At 43.9% G+C, this 14,024-nt stretch overlaps 1 protein-coding gene across 3 annotated transcripts; it reads left to right on the forward strand.

The window, feature by feature from the left end:
- On the forward strand, window positions 1-13,679 carry LOC113956323 (neuropeptide-like protein C4orf48 homolog). 3 transcript variants are annotated; one of them, XM_027662743.1, is made up of 4 exons: window positions 1-125; window positions 302-459; window positions 7,468-7,556; window positions 11,371-13,679. In XM_027662743.1, the coding sequence occupies exons 2-4, from the start codon at window positions 327-329 to the stop codon at window positions 11,434-11,436; spliced, it is 288 nt and encodes a 95-aa protein (XP_027518544.1). In that variant the 5' UTR covers window positions 1-125; window positions 302-326; the 3' UTR covers window positions 11,437-13,679. The 3 variants fall into 3 exon arrangements, with proteins under 3 accessions (XP_027518544.1, XP_027518543.1, XP_027518542.1); XM_027662742.1 differs by having other exon boundaries at window positions 32-125; window positions 311-459; XM_027662741.1 differs by lacking the exon at window positions 1-125 and adding an exon at window positions 169-189.
- The last annotated feature ends 345 nt before the right edge of the window (window positions 13,680-14,024 follow it).

Genomic DNA, 14,024 nt, shown 5'->3' on the forward strand with positions numbered 1-14,024 from the left:
GGCAATGACCCTAATCAGGGAAGGAGGGATGCTAAGGGGACGCATGCTCAGAGTGGCTGCTGGAGCCTCGCCTGCCTGCTACAGCTGCTCCAAGAGTCTGGCACACGGGCTAAGGGAAGGATCAGGTACTGGGCAGACTGGTCCTTGGGGTGCATTGCAAACCTGTGGGATGTCACTGCAGTGATGTGTGTGCGTGTGTTTGTGCGTGCATGGGGTCTGTCCTTGTCATGTCTCATCCACTTCTTTGTGAGGAGCGTGCTGGGAGCAAACTACCGCTTTTCAGTGTTTCTCCTTGTTTCAGGCAGGGAAGACAGCTTGAATTATTGATGGGAGCAATGGCGTTGCCGTCTGCCTGGAGCGTGGTGCGTGTGGCGATCCTTTCCCTCTCGGTGGTCGGCCTGCTGAGCGTGAGGCTTGTGGGGGCTGGCCAGGACTCCGGGAGTGTCATTCCTGCAGAAAGTAGGTACCCACCGTGCACACTCCTGCCCTCCCGCCCGCACCCTGTCCTGCTTTCCTTCCTTCACTTCACCCTCAGCCGCCACACAGACACTGAGCTCCGGGGGAACTTTGCGTTTCCTAAATAAGGAGGGAGTAACAATGAGTTCGTGCCATGTCAGCAAAGCACATGGAAACAAGGCTTATTGAAACAGCAAGCAAGCAAGCAAAGGATTAGTAGTTATTTAGGAAAAAATACTAACTGCATACTATAATTTTATTGGGACTTGTGTTAGAGTTCTTTGTTTGCAGGTCTTTTAGATCTGCTTCTTGAGAGTTTTGTTTCCAGATTTGCCACAATACGTGTGACGTCCTTGCTAGTCTGGATATTGTTAGAAGAATATCTTTGTGTTTATTTCTGCTAGGGCATTGCATTTTGCTTACTGTAGTATTTGGTTGGAACAATAGGTCAACTTTCTTGTAACTACTACAGATTGACACAGGGGACATTTACCCAAACAGTGCATTTGTAAAACATGGTTTCAGGATTTCTGAATATTGCAAACCTAAAAAATAAATAAATATGACAGACTGGCTGGAGCACAGCAGGAGCTGGGAGCTCTTGAATTTGGATCACAGTTCTGTATTAGCTTCCTCTGCAATTTTGAGTAAGTCTCTATTTAAACTTTGTCAGCTCCAAAATGAGGCAACAGTTCAAAGTTAGTAGGGGATGGAGTCAATGTTCTCAGGGTGTTTTTGGTGACAGCAGGTGGGAAATAGACACTCATTAGAAATTTAAAATATCCTCCGGGGAAAAAAAAGCAAAGGAAGATAATTGCATACAAACCAATCTCTAGTTCTTAGTCATGCTTACATTGTATCACAGCTATCTTTTTACATGACTACCAAATATTTAATACAAGACCTGATTTAGTCACTGCATTTTATTCTCCATTAGTTCTGTTACTAGTTTTTAGATACACCTATGTGTATTTGTATCCACAGGTCTTACATGTTGAATTCCCTTCTTTTTCCACTTTCTTCTTTTTTTTTTTTTGGTTAGTGCCAGTTTTCGGTCTTTTCTAAACCAGACCTCATCTTTATTTTGTGTGTCTGTTTTCTAGGCATTCATTAATTTTTAGAAGTTTAGTGATGAGTAGTCCAATTTTTCTCCTCAAATTCCTGAAAAATAAATTGTATGCACCCTTTATGTGCCTGTGTTAGCAGAGGCAAGTCAACGCATTTGGGAAAAAGTGTATAGTGGTTCCTTGTTCTATGTGAGAACTCCCATTTTATCCATAGAAAAACACTCTTGGCCAGAGTTTCTGACCCAAGTCTCATAGAACCATAGAGTTATAGAACAGTTTGGGTCGGAGGGGACCTTTAAAGGTCATCTAGTCCAAGCCCCCTGCCACGGGCAGGGACACCTTCAACTGGATCAGATTGCTCAGAGTCCTGTTGAACCTGACCTTGAATGTTTCGTGAGATGGGGCATCTACCACCTCTCTGGGCAACTTGTGACAGGGCCTCACCACTCTCCTAGTAAAAAACTTCTTCCTTATAACTAATTTACATTGACTGTCTTTTAGTTTAAACCATTACCTCTTGTCCTATCGCAAGAGACCCTGTGAAAAAGTATGTCCCTATCATTCTTATAATCTCAATGAGTTATCTTTTACCATCCTCCAGACAGGCTACAGAGTTTCTTGAACAGTCCTTGAGCAAGATTCCTTGTCTTATCTTGTCATTACACCTGCATGTGAGAGTGAGGAATGAAGGGCAGGTCAGAGTGTTTCTGTGGTCAGTGTTTCTGCAGAGACACTCTGCCCTGTCCTGAGTAATAGAGAGGCTGTCAGCATTGCTACAAAAGCATAACAGTATTTGTGTTTGAGGTCAGGCCAGGAGGAAGACTCTCAGATGATCATGAACTGTGAACTGTATATTGCTTTGGGCTGCTGTGGGGACAGAGTTTTAAAACAACAAGGAACTCCTGATGCTCCTAATCAGACACTTGTTGAGACAGTGCTGCACAGCTGCTAAGTGCTCCAGGTACTTTCCTTTGCCAGTCAGGGCTCTTCCTGATAGTTAGCCTGTGGAACTCTTCTCTTAGGATGCTGTGGATGCTAAAAGTTTGCATGAGATTGCAGAACCGATTGGTTAAATTCGAGAAAACAACAATCTTATAAAGGGCTGTTAGATAGAGCCGCAGTTCTTCTAGTTCAGGAGCTGCCTTAGCATATTCCTGAGATCTGGCAGGGTGTTTGGGAACACATCCCTCCAGACCTGCCCTGTTCTTATGCTCTTTCATGGGCACCCATTTCTGGCCATGAAGGTCACATCTATAACCAGTGCCCGTGGATGTCCCCTGGCATGGGGACATGACTGCACCAGTAACCTGCTAGGATGGACCCTGGCACACTTGTGTCCAGGACAGGAGGCCAGTTGCTTATCTGGAAGACAGAGCTTACTCAGAGATGAGCTGTCCCATGCCAACTGCTCCCAAAGCTTGGGAATGCTCCTATTCATAGTTAATGTACTACAAGAGATGTACATCATGGGAGACTGGACACTGGGCCAGGCAGACCTTTGATGTCATCTAACGCAGACATTTCTGGATCTTTTCCTGCTTGATGTCAGCTCCACTGGCTACTTCTCATGAAGGAGTTGATCCTCCTGAGTGCTGACACATTTGGGGGCACTGCCTCTGCTGCACATGCACACACCTTCCCTGTTGCTGGCACTGCAGTCCATACTGTCAGCCCAGATAACCTGGTGGCTGTGGGACCCTGAGTGACCCAGGAGAGGAAGGGGGGCTCTAGTACATATTCTTGACAGGGATATATGATGTACATGGACCATACTAAGTGTCCTTCTGCAGGGTAGGGCAGTGCAGTGCTTGATGCTTTTTCTGTTCCCAGGTGTGTGACATGGGACTAAGAATGTGCCTTTAGCAGGAATAATCCCACGTGGATCACACAGCCTCTCTCTCCCACTTGGTGGGAGGAGTGTGTCCCTCCTGCAGCACCACGAGCAGGAGAGGGACAGCAATGCTCCCGTGCAAGTGTGGGAGGTGCAGGAATCACAGGAGAGAAGCATGAGAGTGAGTCAGAATTGTTCTTAGCACTGCAGAGCAATCCTGTCCTGTGTGTGGCACCAAGATCTGGCTCAGGGTACCCTCCTCTGCTCTCTGCTTGGCATACTTTCTGCCAGCCACAGAGCCAGGCACAGCTTTTTATGAATAATTCTAATTAGCAGTGTTTAATTGTGTCCTTATACTTTATACACAACACTCTGCATATGCAGAAGACTGTTCAAGTATGAAGTGGGGTTACTAATACTAGTGGATTATTTTCTTTAAAGTTCACTGCAATCCACTTTAAAAAAAATGAAGTAATTTCCCCAACCTTCCATTGCATTTATAGCCCAGATCACCCACTGTGAAAACTAAAATATGGAATTTGAAGACCAGAAGCTGGTCAGTCTGTTTTCATTAGCCAAGGTGCATGAAATATAAAGAGTAAATGCCATGTGCATGCAAGGGAAAATAAATTAGACTTACACAGTGCTTTCAGTTCCAGTTTTTCACCAAGAAGAAGCCAAGAGAACATATTTTAAGCTCCCCTCCCCCATTTCTCCCCAAACACACAAAGACACATACAGTCTTCATGCTGACAGGACCCATTTAAAGAATTATAGCTGACTCTTGATAATTCTCATTATGTTAATCCACAAACCTGTTAAGTCTCCCTATGAGTGATAGTCTGTTCCCAGCTGTCAGCAAGGAATTAATAGCACTTTGCTGTACTTTGCTATGATGTGACTTAAGGTTTAGTTTCATGATTGCTTTAAGTTGATGGAAGCCTGTGCTGCTTCTGCCCTTTTCCTCCCCGTAGCCTGGCTGCCTCTCCTTGCACCATTTCTTGTTGTGGCCCCAGAACTTGGACATTCAGGATCTGATCTGGAGAACAAAAAACGTCAGCAATCCAGCTGACTGAGGAGCTGCTTTATCACTCATGCTGCCAGCAAGTGGAACTGTGGGACCACCTAGCCAAGGACAGAAAGCAGAGTGGGATTGCTCCTATTGGCAACAACACATATTTAGATTTGTTTGTGAAGACAGATGCTTAGACATATTTGTGTTGGGGAAATGTCCATGGGCCCCTTGCTGAAAATATTGTGGGCATGAAGAGAGGTCAAGTCCAGCTAGACAGGCCAGCTTAGCAGCCCAGCTCTTCAGTCTGGAAAGCAGAGCAAGGCAGGGAGCAATGGAGAGCAGCAAAGTTGTAAGTGGGACAACAGTGAATATTTAATAACCATCTCTTCCACTGCAAAAATCAGAGGCAGGAAATGAAATCAGCAGATGTCAAGTTTAGAGCAGACAGGAATGGTATTTTGTTCACTCACTGAACAGCTCAGCTGTGGAACTCATTGCCACAGGATGCTGCAGATGACAAAAGTTTACGTGGATTCAGGAAGCAACAGTGCAAATTAATGTGAGAGAAATTCATGGAGGGCTTATCACATGTAGAAACACCAGCCAGACACAGGATATCCTCCGACACCTTGGTAGGCTAGAAGAACGTTGCTAGACACTTATTCTAAGCATCTGCTATTGGCTACTGTGATCATCTGGCTTGTACAATAGTATAAAAGCCCAGTTAGAGTCAGGACTTTTAGAGTCCGGACTTGGCAGCTCTGCTGCTAGAAGTCTGACTGTAGCTGTAGAATTTCCAGGTAGTGGGGCATTGACTGTGTTTGATTTGGGAACTGCATTTAAGTTGCTCTGTGCTAGTAGAAGCTGCTTGATGGAGATGAACATTGCCCTATTCAGTCCGCAAGCACTGAACAGATGGTGCTCTGCAGGGCTCACCAGTGGAGGAGTTCACAGCCACCCACCTTCACTGCTGCATGTCCCCCACTCCCAGATACAGCTGTCCTCTCCTCTGCCAGTGGTGCTGCTTCAGTGAATCCTCTCTGCAACTCTGGAATTCAGAATGATGTCTCCCACCCTGGGATATCACTGGTTGGAGGAATCGCACGGGCTCTGAAGGGCTGCTGGCTCCCAACTGGCAGGGATCCTGACCTGATCCAGAGATAGCAGTGCCTGGAGAAGGACCTCCACCATCGATGACAGCCCAGGAAACTACATTAAAGAGTGAATATCTTGTTATGTGGTGAAAGTGGCTGCAGCTGCACTGTGACTTCAGAGAGCAGTGCCGTGTTAGGAGCTTTGCAGGTGCTGGTTCAGGACACCCAGAGCTGCAAGGCAGGTGTCCTCACTGCCACTACCCTTCTGCACAAGCTGCTTTGATGCCAGGGCAGCTGCTTTCACAGGGCTGGCAGAAGTAAAATAACCACTTGGCAGGGTTGTGCCATTCCACTAGTACCTCCCTGTCTACATGGGAGCACTTGGCTGTCATAAATACTAGTGAATGATCCCACACAGCCATGGCTCTCACAAGGGCCTGGGTGACAGGCAGTGACTGACTATGGAATTCATGGCTCTCCTCAAAAATGATTTCTCCACACTGCAGAAGCAGGAGACATTAATTTATGACACGAAGTTTGTTTTTTCTCTGCCAGGTTCTGATTCTGAGAACATTTAAGTGACAAGCACTTCAGGGTGTGCAGCAGCTTCTCATGACAAGACCACAGCGAGGGGAGGGAGCAGGTCAGGACATCGATCCAATAATGATGGATTTGCAAACAGCAGTCTGAGGACGTAGATTCTTTCTAAGGGCTCTGCTCCATGATCCAAAGTGAAAACAATTAAATTACTGAAATACTGAAAACAGGAGGGGGTTGAGTATCTTTAAAATGTGCTCAAAGCCATCTTGTCACTACTCCTCTCAAGCCTGAAGAGAGAGAGTCTTTTTGAATGATGCTGTTCTTATAGAGGTGGGGACTTTGCATTTCCTCACACCCCTGGAATTAAATCTCTAGCTTAATTTCCAGGTTTTCCTGAGATGTCAAGGGAGATGGAGGAGGATGGGTAGGAGAGAAACACCTCCTGAATAGATCAAAGCTTCTAAGAGCTTTGCTGAGGACTGAGAAGCACTTTGGCTGCTCCCTTCCATCAGGTACAACTAAGGAGTCAGTGCTGGCAGCAGGCTGCCAGGCACAGGTGGAGTGCTGCAGTGCTGCACAGCAGGTCCCTGGCTCCAGGCAGCTCCCCAGCTACCTCAGCAGCAGCTTTGCACCCTCTTTGCTTTGGTGGAGCAGCACAAGTGGCTGCATGTGGACAAGGATTTCAGCACTCCCCCCAGCGTGGAGGCTCTGTGATCAGGGTAAAATGTCCTCTTTCCCCTGCATCTGCTCCAATATCAGCAATTTCTTCTTCTGAAAATGCACACTTCGTTAACTCTGTGAGCAAACAATCAGAGATCAGTGCAGGGTGAATCCTGGCAGAGTAGAAATGCCCAGGTTCAAAAGTGAGCCATTTTACTTGCTGTCAAGTCCCCCCTGTCCTCCTCCTCTCTGCCTTTTCTCTGCCCTGCCCCTCTGTTGCACACACACTGGCACCAGCTGCAGAGCCAGTGGGATGCTTTGCATTCCTGGCAGAGAAAAAAATACAGCAGCAGGTGAAAGGAAGCAAATACAGATCTGGCACTGTCCCTTGCCAAGCTGCTCTGTAAGAGCTCCTGTAAAAACAGACCTGCCTGTCTGGTTCCTGAACCATTGCAAACTGCTATTTTCAGTGTATCGGTTGAGAATTAACCCATGTCTGGAGAAGGGTTAAGGATTTCAGTTTTAAGGGGAGAGGGTGGTGGCTGAAGCAGCAGGGAGAGTCAAATCTGGGCTATGTTCAGAGAAGCACAAACAGCAAAGAACTCTTTGTGGGTTTTGCTGATCCTTCCACATTTGCACAGGGAGATATACAGCCCTGTCCAGAGGCAGCCCTGACTTTGCACACATGCAGGTGTAGCTGCCTGGTAAAATGGGGTTTCTCCTGGCATTACAATTCACCTCTGTACTGCTACACTCCAAATTTCATGCTGTGGCAGTGATGTCTTCTTCTGCCTCCTTTCCCAGGCCGTCCCTGTGTTGATTGCCATGCGTTCGAGTTCATGCAGAGGGCGTTGCAGGATCTAAAGAAGACGGCGTATAACCTAGACACACGGGTATGTGTTCCTGCAGAAGTGCTTTCACTTAGCCTTTATCTCCCAGCGGCCAGGTTTGCCTGTCTGTGTACAGCAGACATGACATCTCTGCTGACTCACTCCCATCTCAGCAAATAGGTTTATACCAAGCACAGATTATTTTTCACAGTCTGCAGCGGTTCATTAACAGTGATCTAGTCTGAGTCTGACTTCTTGCATAACAGGCTAAAGAATTACCTCAGACAGTCCCTGCACCAAATAGAGAAGGAAAGAGGATGTATGAAGGAGAGAAGAACAAGAATTTACCCTTTGCCTCACAACATTGCTTCTGAGCTGTGGACTGACTATTCACTGGGCAGGAGCAGAAAGTGAACAGGAGAGCGAGAAGGTGGCTGGCAGGGCTGGCAGAGGAAAGGGAAGCACATGTACCTCTTTCTCATGGATCGATACTCCGTGAAAAAGGGGGAAGCACATTTTCTCAGGTGTTCGTGACAGCACACAGGGCATTCTGCCACTTCACATGTCAGTCTTGTGCTGCAGGTCTCAATGAACAAAATGAGGATGTGTAAAATGCCCTGATTTTAGCAATTCATACATATGTGAGTTCATAAATATGCACAAAATGCCTGGGCTGGGAGTTACTACAGTGGCTCTCGTGCTATCTGAAGATTGCAAGAGGCAGGAGGTCTCTCACCTCTAATAAAGTCCCTTCATTCATGTCTTGTCCTACCTCTCCTCCCCTAACAGCTCCTTGACCACAAGGCAACTTGTGGTGAGTGAAACCAGTTCACAGCTACATCTCCCAGTTTCTTTAGGAGCCTGCCCAGCACCTTTGAGCAAGGCCATCTCTGTTGAGAGGTGAGAAGGGCTCCTTGCTCCTCTAAAATCACACTCAGCTCCAATTGTCATTCTCAGCAGAGCCAATCAAAGGGATATAAATCAATTTTCTTAAACCATAACACAGAAGGGCAATTATGTTGCTTTGCCTCTGGTTTCTTGTGACCTTGTGCAATCATGTTGGGCCCTACACAGTAAGGTTGGAGTGACTGTAGCTTTCTTGGGCTATCAATAGCCAACTGATTAGGACAGAGTTCCGAGTGTGGGTTACATTACAAAAGTTTCCCATGCACTAGTGTAATAAATAACCCTTAAGTGGTAAAGTATCAGTAGAGGGCCTTTACCTCCAGCAGCTGTGCTGGGCTGTTCTGGTGCATAGCAGAGTTCCACCTGTTTGGATTAGGTTCAGCTGAAATGTTTTGTATCTACACATGACATGTCAAGGCCAGGTGCGGTTGCAGCTGTGCTGGTTCTTATACAGTCAGCACACTTTATGTGGGAAGTTAAAGATGTTTTTGAATTTAATAGAGGCAGCACAGTTCCTTAATCCCACTTCAGAGATATTCAGATGTGTCTATGAGGTCTATTCTTTCTGGAGAGTGGAGTAAGAATACAGTCCATCAGAGAGCAGCACTGTCTTGTAAGAAGTGAAGCAGAATATAAAGGGAGAAGCTGATCCCAGAGCACCACAAGATAAGCTTCTCTTTCTGTGAGGAGCTGGATAGGCCTGACATGCCAAGGCACTAATTCAGGTAGCTCCCAGTGTTACAGAACAAGGGACATAAGAACAGTGCATGACCAAAACAAACATAACCAGTAGTTTGTAATATCACCCACTCTTTGACAACTGTCAGAGTTTAGTACTACTAGTAAAGAGAGGGTATATTACTGTACACCTTTTCCAGCCTTTGGATTGAGACTCTGGAGGGCTTTCTGGAAGAGATGCTTTAGTTAAATACAAATTATTGAATGATGCAGCATTAAATGAAATACAGCAGCCAAGGCCCTACAGATGGTACCCTGTGACCTTCTATTCTCTGAAAGGTAGACCCTCCATATCCTTCCTCCAGCACAAGTACTTGGCTCATGATGACCAACTACAATTTCTCAAGTTTTGCACACAAATATCTTCATTCAATTACTCCTCAGTCTTGGAAATTGTTGTTACAAGGGCAAGCCCAATGCAGGACTGCTCCTGCATATGATTTCTCTGCCAATGCCATCAAGGCCCCAATTAATTTTTGTAATTGATGCTTCTCTTTTACAGTTCTTTCAGTTGACAACTGTGTGCTTCCAGAGCTGCTCTTCCTGCCCGTAAATAGTCCTGAGTGACACCCAGGCAGGGTTTGTGGTAGCACTGACAGCTTGTAGGCATTACTGTGAAATCCAATAAGCCTGTTTGGTGTTAAGATGATTCTATGATTTCTCCTGGGCTCCCAACAATGAGAGCATTCACTCATCCAAGATTCCACTGTAGGAGCAGGGAGCAGTGTTTAAAAACGCCTGCCATGGTGCTAAGCCGATAAGTGAAAGCAGACAAGGAACCTGAACAAGTCCTCTTTAATGCAAAGGTGGATGTCAAAAGTTTGAGTTGAAAAGGATAGAGGGCTGTGGAGGAAAAGGAAAGCAGTTCTGAAACAGCCTCTCCCTGCACAGGTTTGCAGTCTGAGAACAAGAAGTGAGTAGTAGAGAGAGGGCACTGCTACGCAGGCAAGGCAAAGCTTGGTGGAGCAGGACTCTTGTAGGAGTGCCCAGCTACTCCTCTGGAAACTCTCTTTCTTAATTAACCCTTTGCTGTGTCTAATTTATCAGGAAGTATCTGGTCAGAGAAACACGAGCAGGCTGAAAACCTTGTTGTTTCAAGAGCTTTGAGATAATTTGTTCACAAGTGATTTCCAACCTTTAATGGGTTTTTGCAGTGCAGATGGGAAACCCATTCACAGTGAATTCAAACCCACTACATTTTTCTCTTTTCCCCTCAAGAAACTCTTCAAAGTCAGTCTGCAAACTGCTTAAGGGACCGCAGACCACATGGTGAAAACCACAAGATTTGCTCAGGAGGAAGGTTCTCTTCAGTCACAATTGCGCTTGCTGATGTGAGTTGCTTGCACCAACAATTTTGAGTCTCACAAGAAACTCAGCTTCTGAAATGATGGTGCCCTTTGAGAAATCCATTCTTTTTATCTCAGAAAAGTGAGACTAGGACCCACAAAATACTTATTTGATCACAATTAAATAAATGATACTTAAGTACCTTTGAAGATCTGAAATTAATTTTTCCCTCTGATTCAGAGAAAAAAAGCTGGAGATGCTTTTCCACTAAGGTGTTCCAATTACAGCTAGTCATTTTAAATTATGTACATAGAGAATAATTTTCAAGCTTTTGATGGAGTTCTGGGGGCATGGCTCCAAATGGAGTTAGTAATAAGGCAATTGTAAGTAAATTAACTCAGGTTGAAATAGGAACCACATACCCAAGCCTAGATCTGCCCTGAAAGATTATGGGTTTCAGACAACAAGGTTAGACTGACAGCTGGATTGAACTCAGAGTTATTCTAGAGAAACAGCAGTGTAACTGAGAGCACAACTGGCACCTCAGCACATGCTATCTGTGCAATTAAATTACACAGTATTGAAGGCATCGTCAACAGGAAGCCATCAATCACCACAACGGAATTAAGAGCAGTGCAGTCGAAGGTGGAATTTTTCTCAGCATTTATAAGGGACACTTTAATAATTTTGACAGCCTACTCCCTAGAAGTTAACTGTGAAAATGAAAACATTCAAACTATAAAAATACCTTCCCTGCATCTCAGTTCTGAATACACTTATTTCATCATTTTTTCTGTATGAAAACCAGCACTAAAACCTGTGATTTTTCACTCAGCAAAGCACCTTGGCTACAGCTGTGCAGAGGGATTAGATGTAATCAATTATATACTCTTTTAAAGTGATATATTCAGTTCTTTGATTTCATGGTTGTTTTTTTTTTTTTCAGACAGAAACCCTCCTCCTGAGAACGGAAAAGAGAGGCCTGTGTGATTGCTTTCATGCAATACACTGAAATGAGCACTGGGATTTGGCCAGTGGACATTTATTCATTTTTAAAATGCTGTTCAATAAATTAGAGGAAGATACAGAGTGCAAGTTGTGCCCCACCATAAGGAAAAACATTTTTATCAAAACAGTTTATCAAATCATTGGTATAGCTCAGTTAAATCAATTTTGCTTTGATGTGGTTTATCATTACCGTATGTGATATTGCATCTGCTGAAATGTCAACAGAGGAAACAGTGCCAAAGTCTCGCTTGTGGGTTTTATGCAAGGATAGCATCCTGCTTTTCTGGTATTTCAAGCCAAAAATTTTCCTTGGACTCTCAGGCCAACCCCTTGGCTCGTGTGGATTGCCATAGACCTGTGAAAGTCGGTGGAGTCGAGTTCTTTAATGTATTTATGGAAGAATAACATGAAAAAGAAGCTACTTTGCCACGGTGCATAGCTAAACATTTACAAACAGTCAGACTTGGCTTTATATAGAAATTAATAGTTGTCAGTGACTGCTTGGCAGTCCAAGGAAGGGATGTGTTCCCGATCGCATCAATAGTCCAGTGCATGGCAAACACAGTAATCTGTCTCACAATTTTAATTTCTTCAGAGCCACACAGTAGCTGTGATCTTTTTGGAGAGATTTATTAAGTATATAATATGATCAGTAACATTTGTAATCACATGAATACTGCCTGGCAACTGAACTGATTACGTCTGCCAAAATCTTCTGGAGAAGTGTCTTTCATTAAGCAAATCACATGCTGGATTGAACCACTCAAACTGGCCTCTACAGAGAGTTTTGGCAGAGAGCGTACACAACGCCTGCCTGCCCAGGAGTCTCTTGCAAACTGTATTTTGGGAAATATTCAAATTCCACCAAAATGCTCCGTAGCTCTTGCATGGACTCTGCACTCCATCACGGTGGGTTCCAGTGCTGATGCTGTTAATATTCCTGCTGAAGTCAGTGTGAGACAAGACAGAACAAAATAATTTAAGTAGTGAAGTAGTAGTAGTAGATGACAAGATTGCACCTTGTTACTCTTTAAAAAAGAATAGCAAATCCTTTTTCATTGTTTTCCTTTTTTCCTTTGTTTTGTGGAGGAGAGCAGGAAATGGCCAAGCGGAAAGTTCTTGCTGACAATAATAGATTTTTGATAGGGCTTAATATAACAGACCCAAAGTAAAGATTTATGTATCTGCTCGAGCATCAATGTACAGGCTAGAAACTTTTATACGAACACAACAAGAATGGTTTTCAAAGTCATTTTAGTAATTCTTATTAGTATGTCTGTCTTCTCATGAGTGGCTGATATTTTTGATTTTTTGCTCTCAGCCTGATCAGCAAGTTAGGATGGAAGCTATCTGCTGCGTTTTTCCAAACTGCTTCTCTCCTGTTTTATCTACAACATTAGGCACAGGGAAATAGGGAACTGTGACCCGCTGAAAACTTATTATTTTGTGTGCAGTCATACTCAATAAGACAAGGGAGTGTATTACAATATAATTTGCCAAAGTTGTTTGAAAGGCATGTGGTTTTCAGCTTCCTTGCACCTACATTTCAAAGAGGAAATTTGCTTTGTCCTTTGTAGTATTCTAGCAAAGCCTTTTATAGATCATCAGCACCTGGACTGTGTACAAGAGAAGCAGCATGACGCAGCAACACATCTCTTCTGGTGGCATTGCACTCCACTGTGGCACTGGTCACTGACTGATGGGAAGCAATAGAGGTTCTTGTCATAGACCATATTTTACTGTACAAATAAAACAATAGGTTTAACACTTTTTTTGGTTTTTCTTGCAAAATATCAACCTTACGTTACTTTTCTCCCACTTAGATTTGAACTAAAGTAACGCACAGCTTTTGAGTTGGCTTTTTGCAGGAGATGGAGTTCCAGCACTGAACCTGTGAATTTTTCATCACAGCTCAACTTTTTTGGGGGCAGTGTGTCTGTGGTTTGGTATTGCTGTTCTGCATGTTTATTCTGCTGGTACCCTAAAGAATCTTGCAAAGTCCTCTTAACAAGCACTGGGGTTTTTGTCTGTGTTTTTATTTAGAAAAACAGTTGTTCACTGCTGAGTTTTCATATATACAGCTTGTTACAATAAAAAGGTGGAAAGAATGTCAAGTGGATGTTCTCAGACTTCCAAAGGGATCAGAGTGATGCTGCAACTTTATGGTTGTGATGGCAGTGATTATTCTGTATGTACTCCTCTTTGTCTATAATACAATACAATAAAAGGGCAAGATGCATTACAGTATTTGGTGTGCTTTGTTACTGATTCAAAAAAATGAGAGTGCTTATGCAGTAATAAATATCTGTTTTTTAATTAAGTGGAAAATCCACAGTGAAAAAAATGCTATTTTGAATACAAAAATAGAGATCTCGTATTTGGGCTAGATTTAGTAATGTATTTTCCAAAGTATAAAATCAAACTCGGTCTTATTTGAAATTAAAGTACTGCCATGATTTTTGTGAGCTTCTTTAAGGACCCCATACTCTGTACTTGGTGATTGTGGTAAGGCTCCTTATAATTTCCAGATAGCACGAAGAAAAAAATGGAGCTAGATAGTTTCAATTTATTGTTGCTCATGAAGTTAATTTA

Source organism: Corapipo altera, unplaced genomic scaffold (assembly GCF_003945725.1).
Source record: "Corapipo altera isolate COAL_440 unplaced genomic scaffold, ASM394572v1 95, whole genome shotgun sequence".
Taxonomy (NCBI): Eukaryota; Metazoa; Chordata; class Aves; order Passeriformes; family Pipridae; genus Corapipo; species Corapipo altera.

Coding starts and splice junctions, on each gene's coding strand:
- LOC113956323 (XM_027662743.1), top strand. CDS start 327: ATGGGAGCAATGGCGTTGCCGTCTGCCTGGAGCGTGGTGCGTGTGGCG. Junction 460..7,467: donor GAGTGTCATTCCTGCAGAAA/GTAGGTACCCAC, acceptor CTCCTTTCCCAG/GCCGTCCCTGTGTTGATTGC. Junction 7,557..11,370: donor CGTATAACCTAGACACACGG/GTATGTGTTCCT, acceptor TTTTTTTTTCAG/ACAGAAACCCTCCTCCTGAG.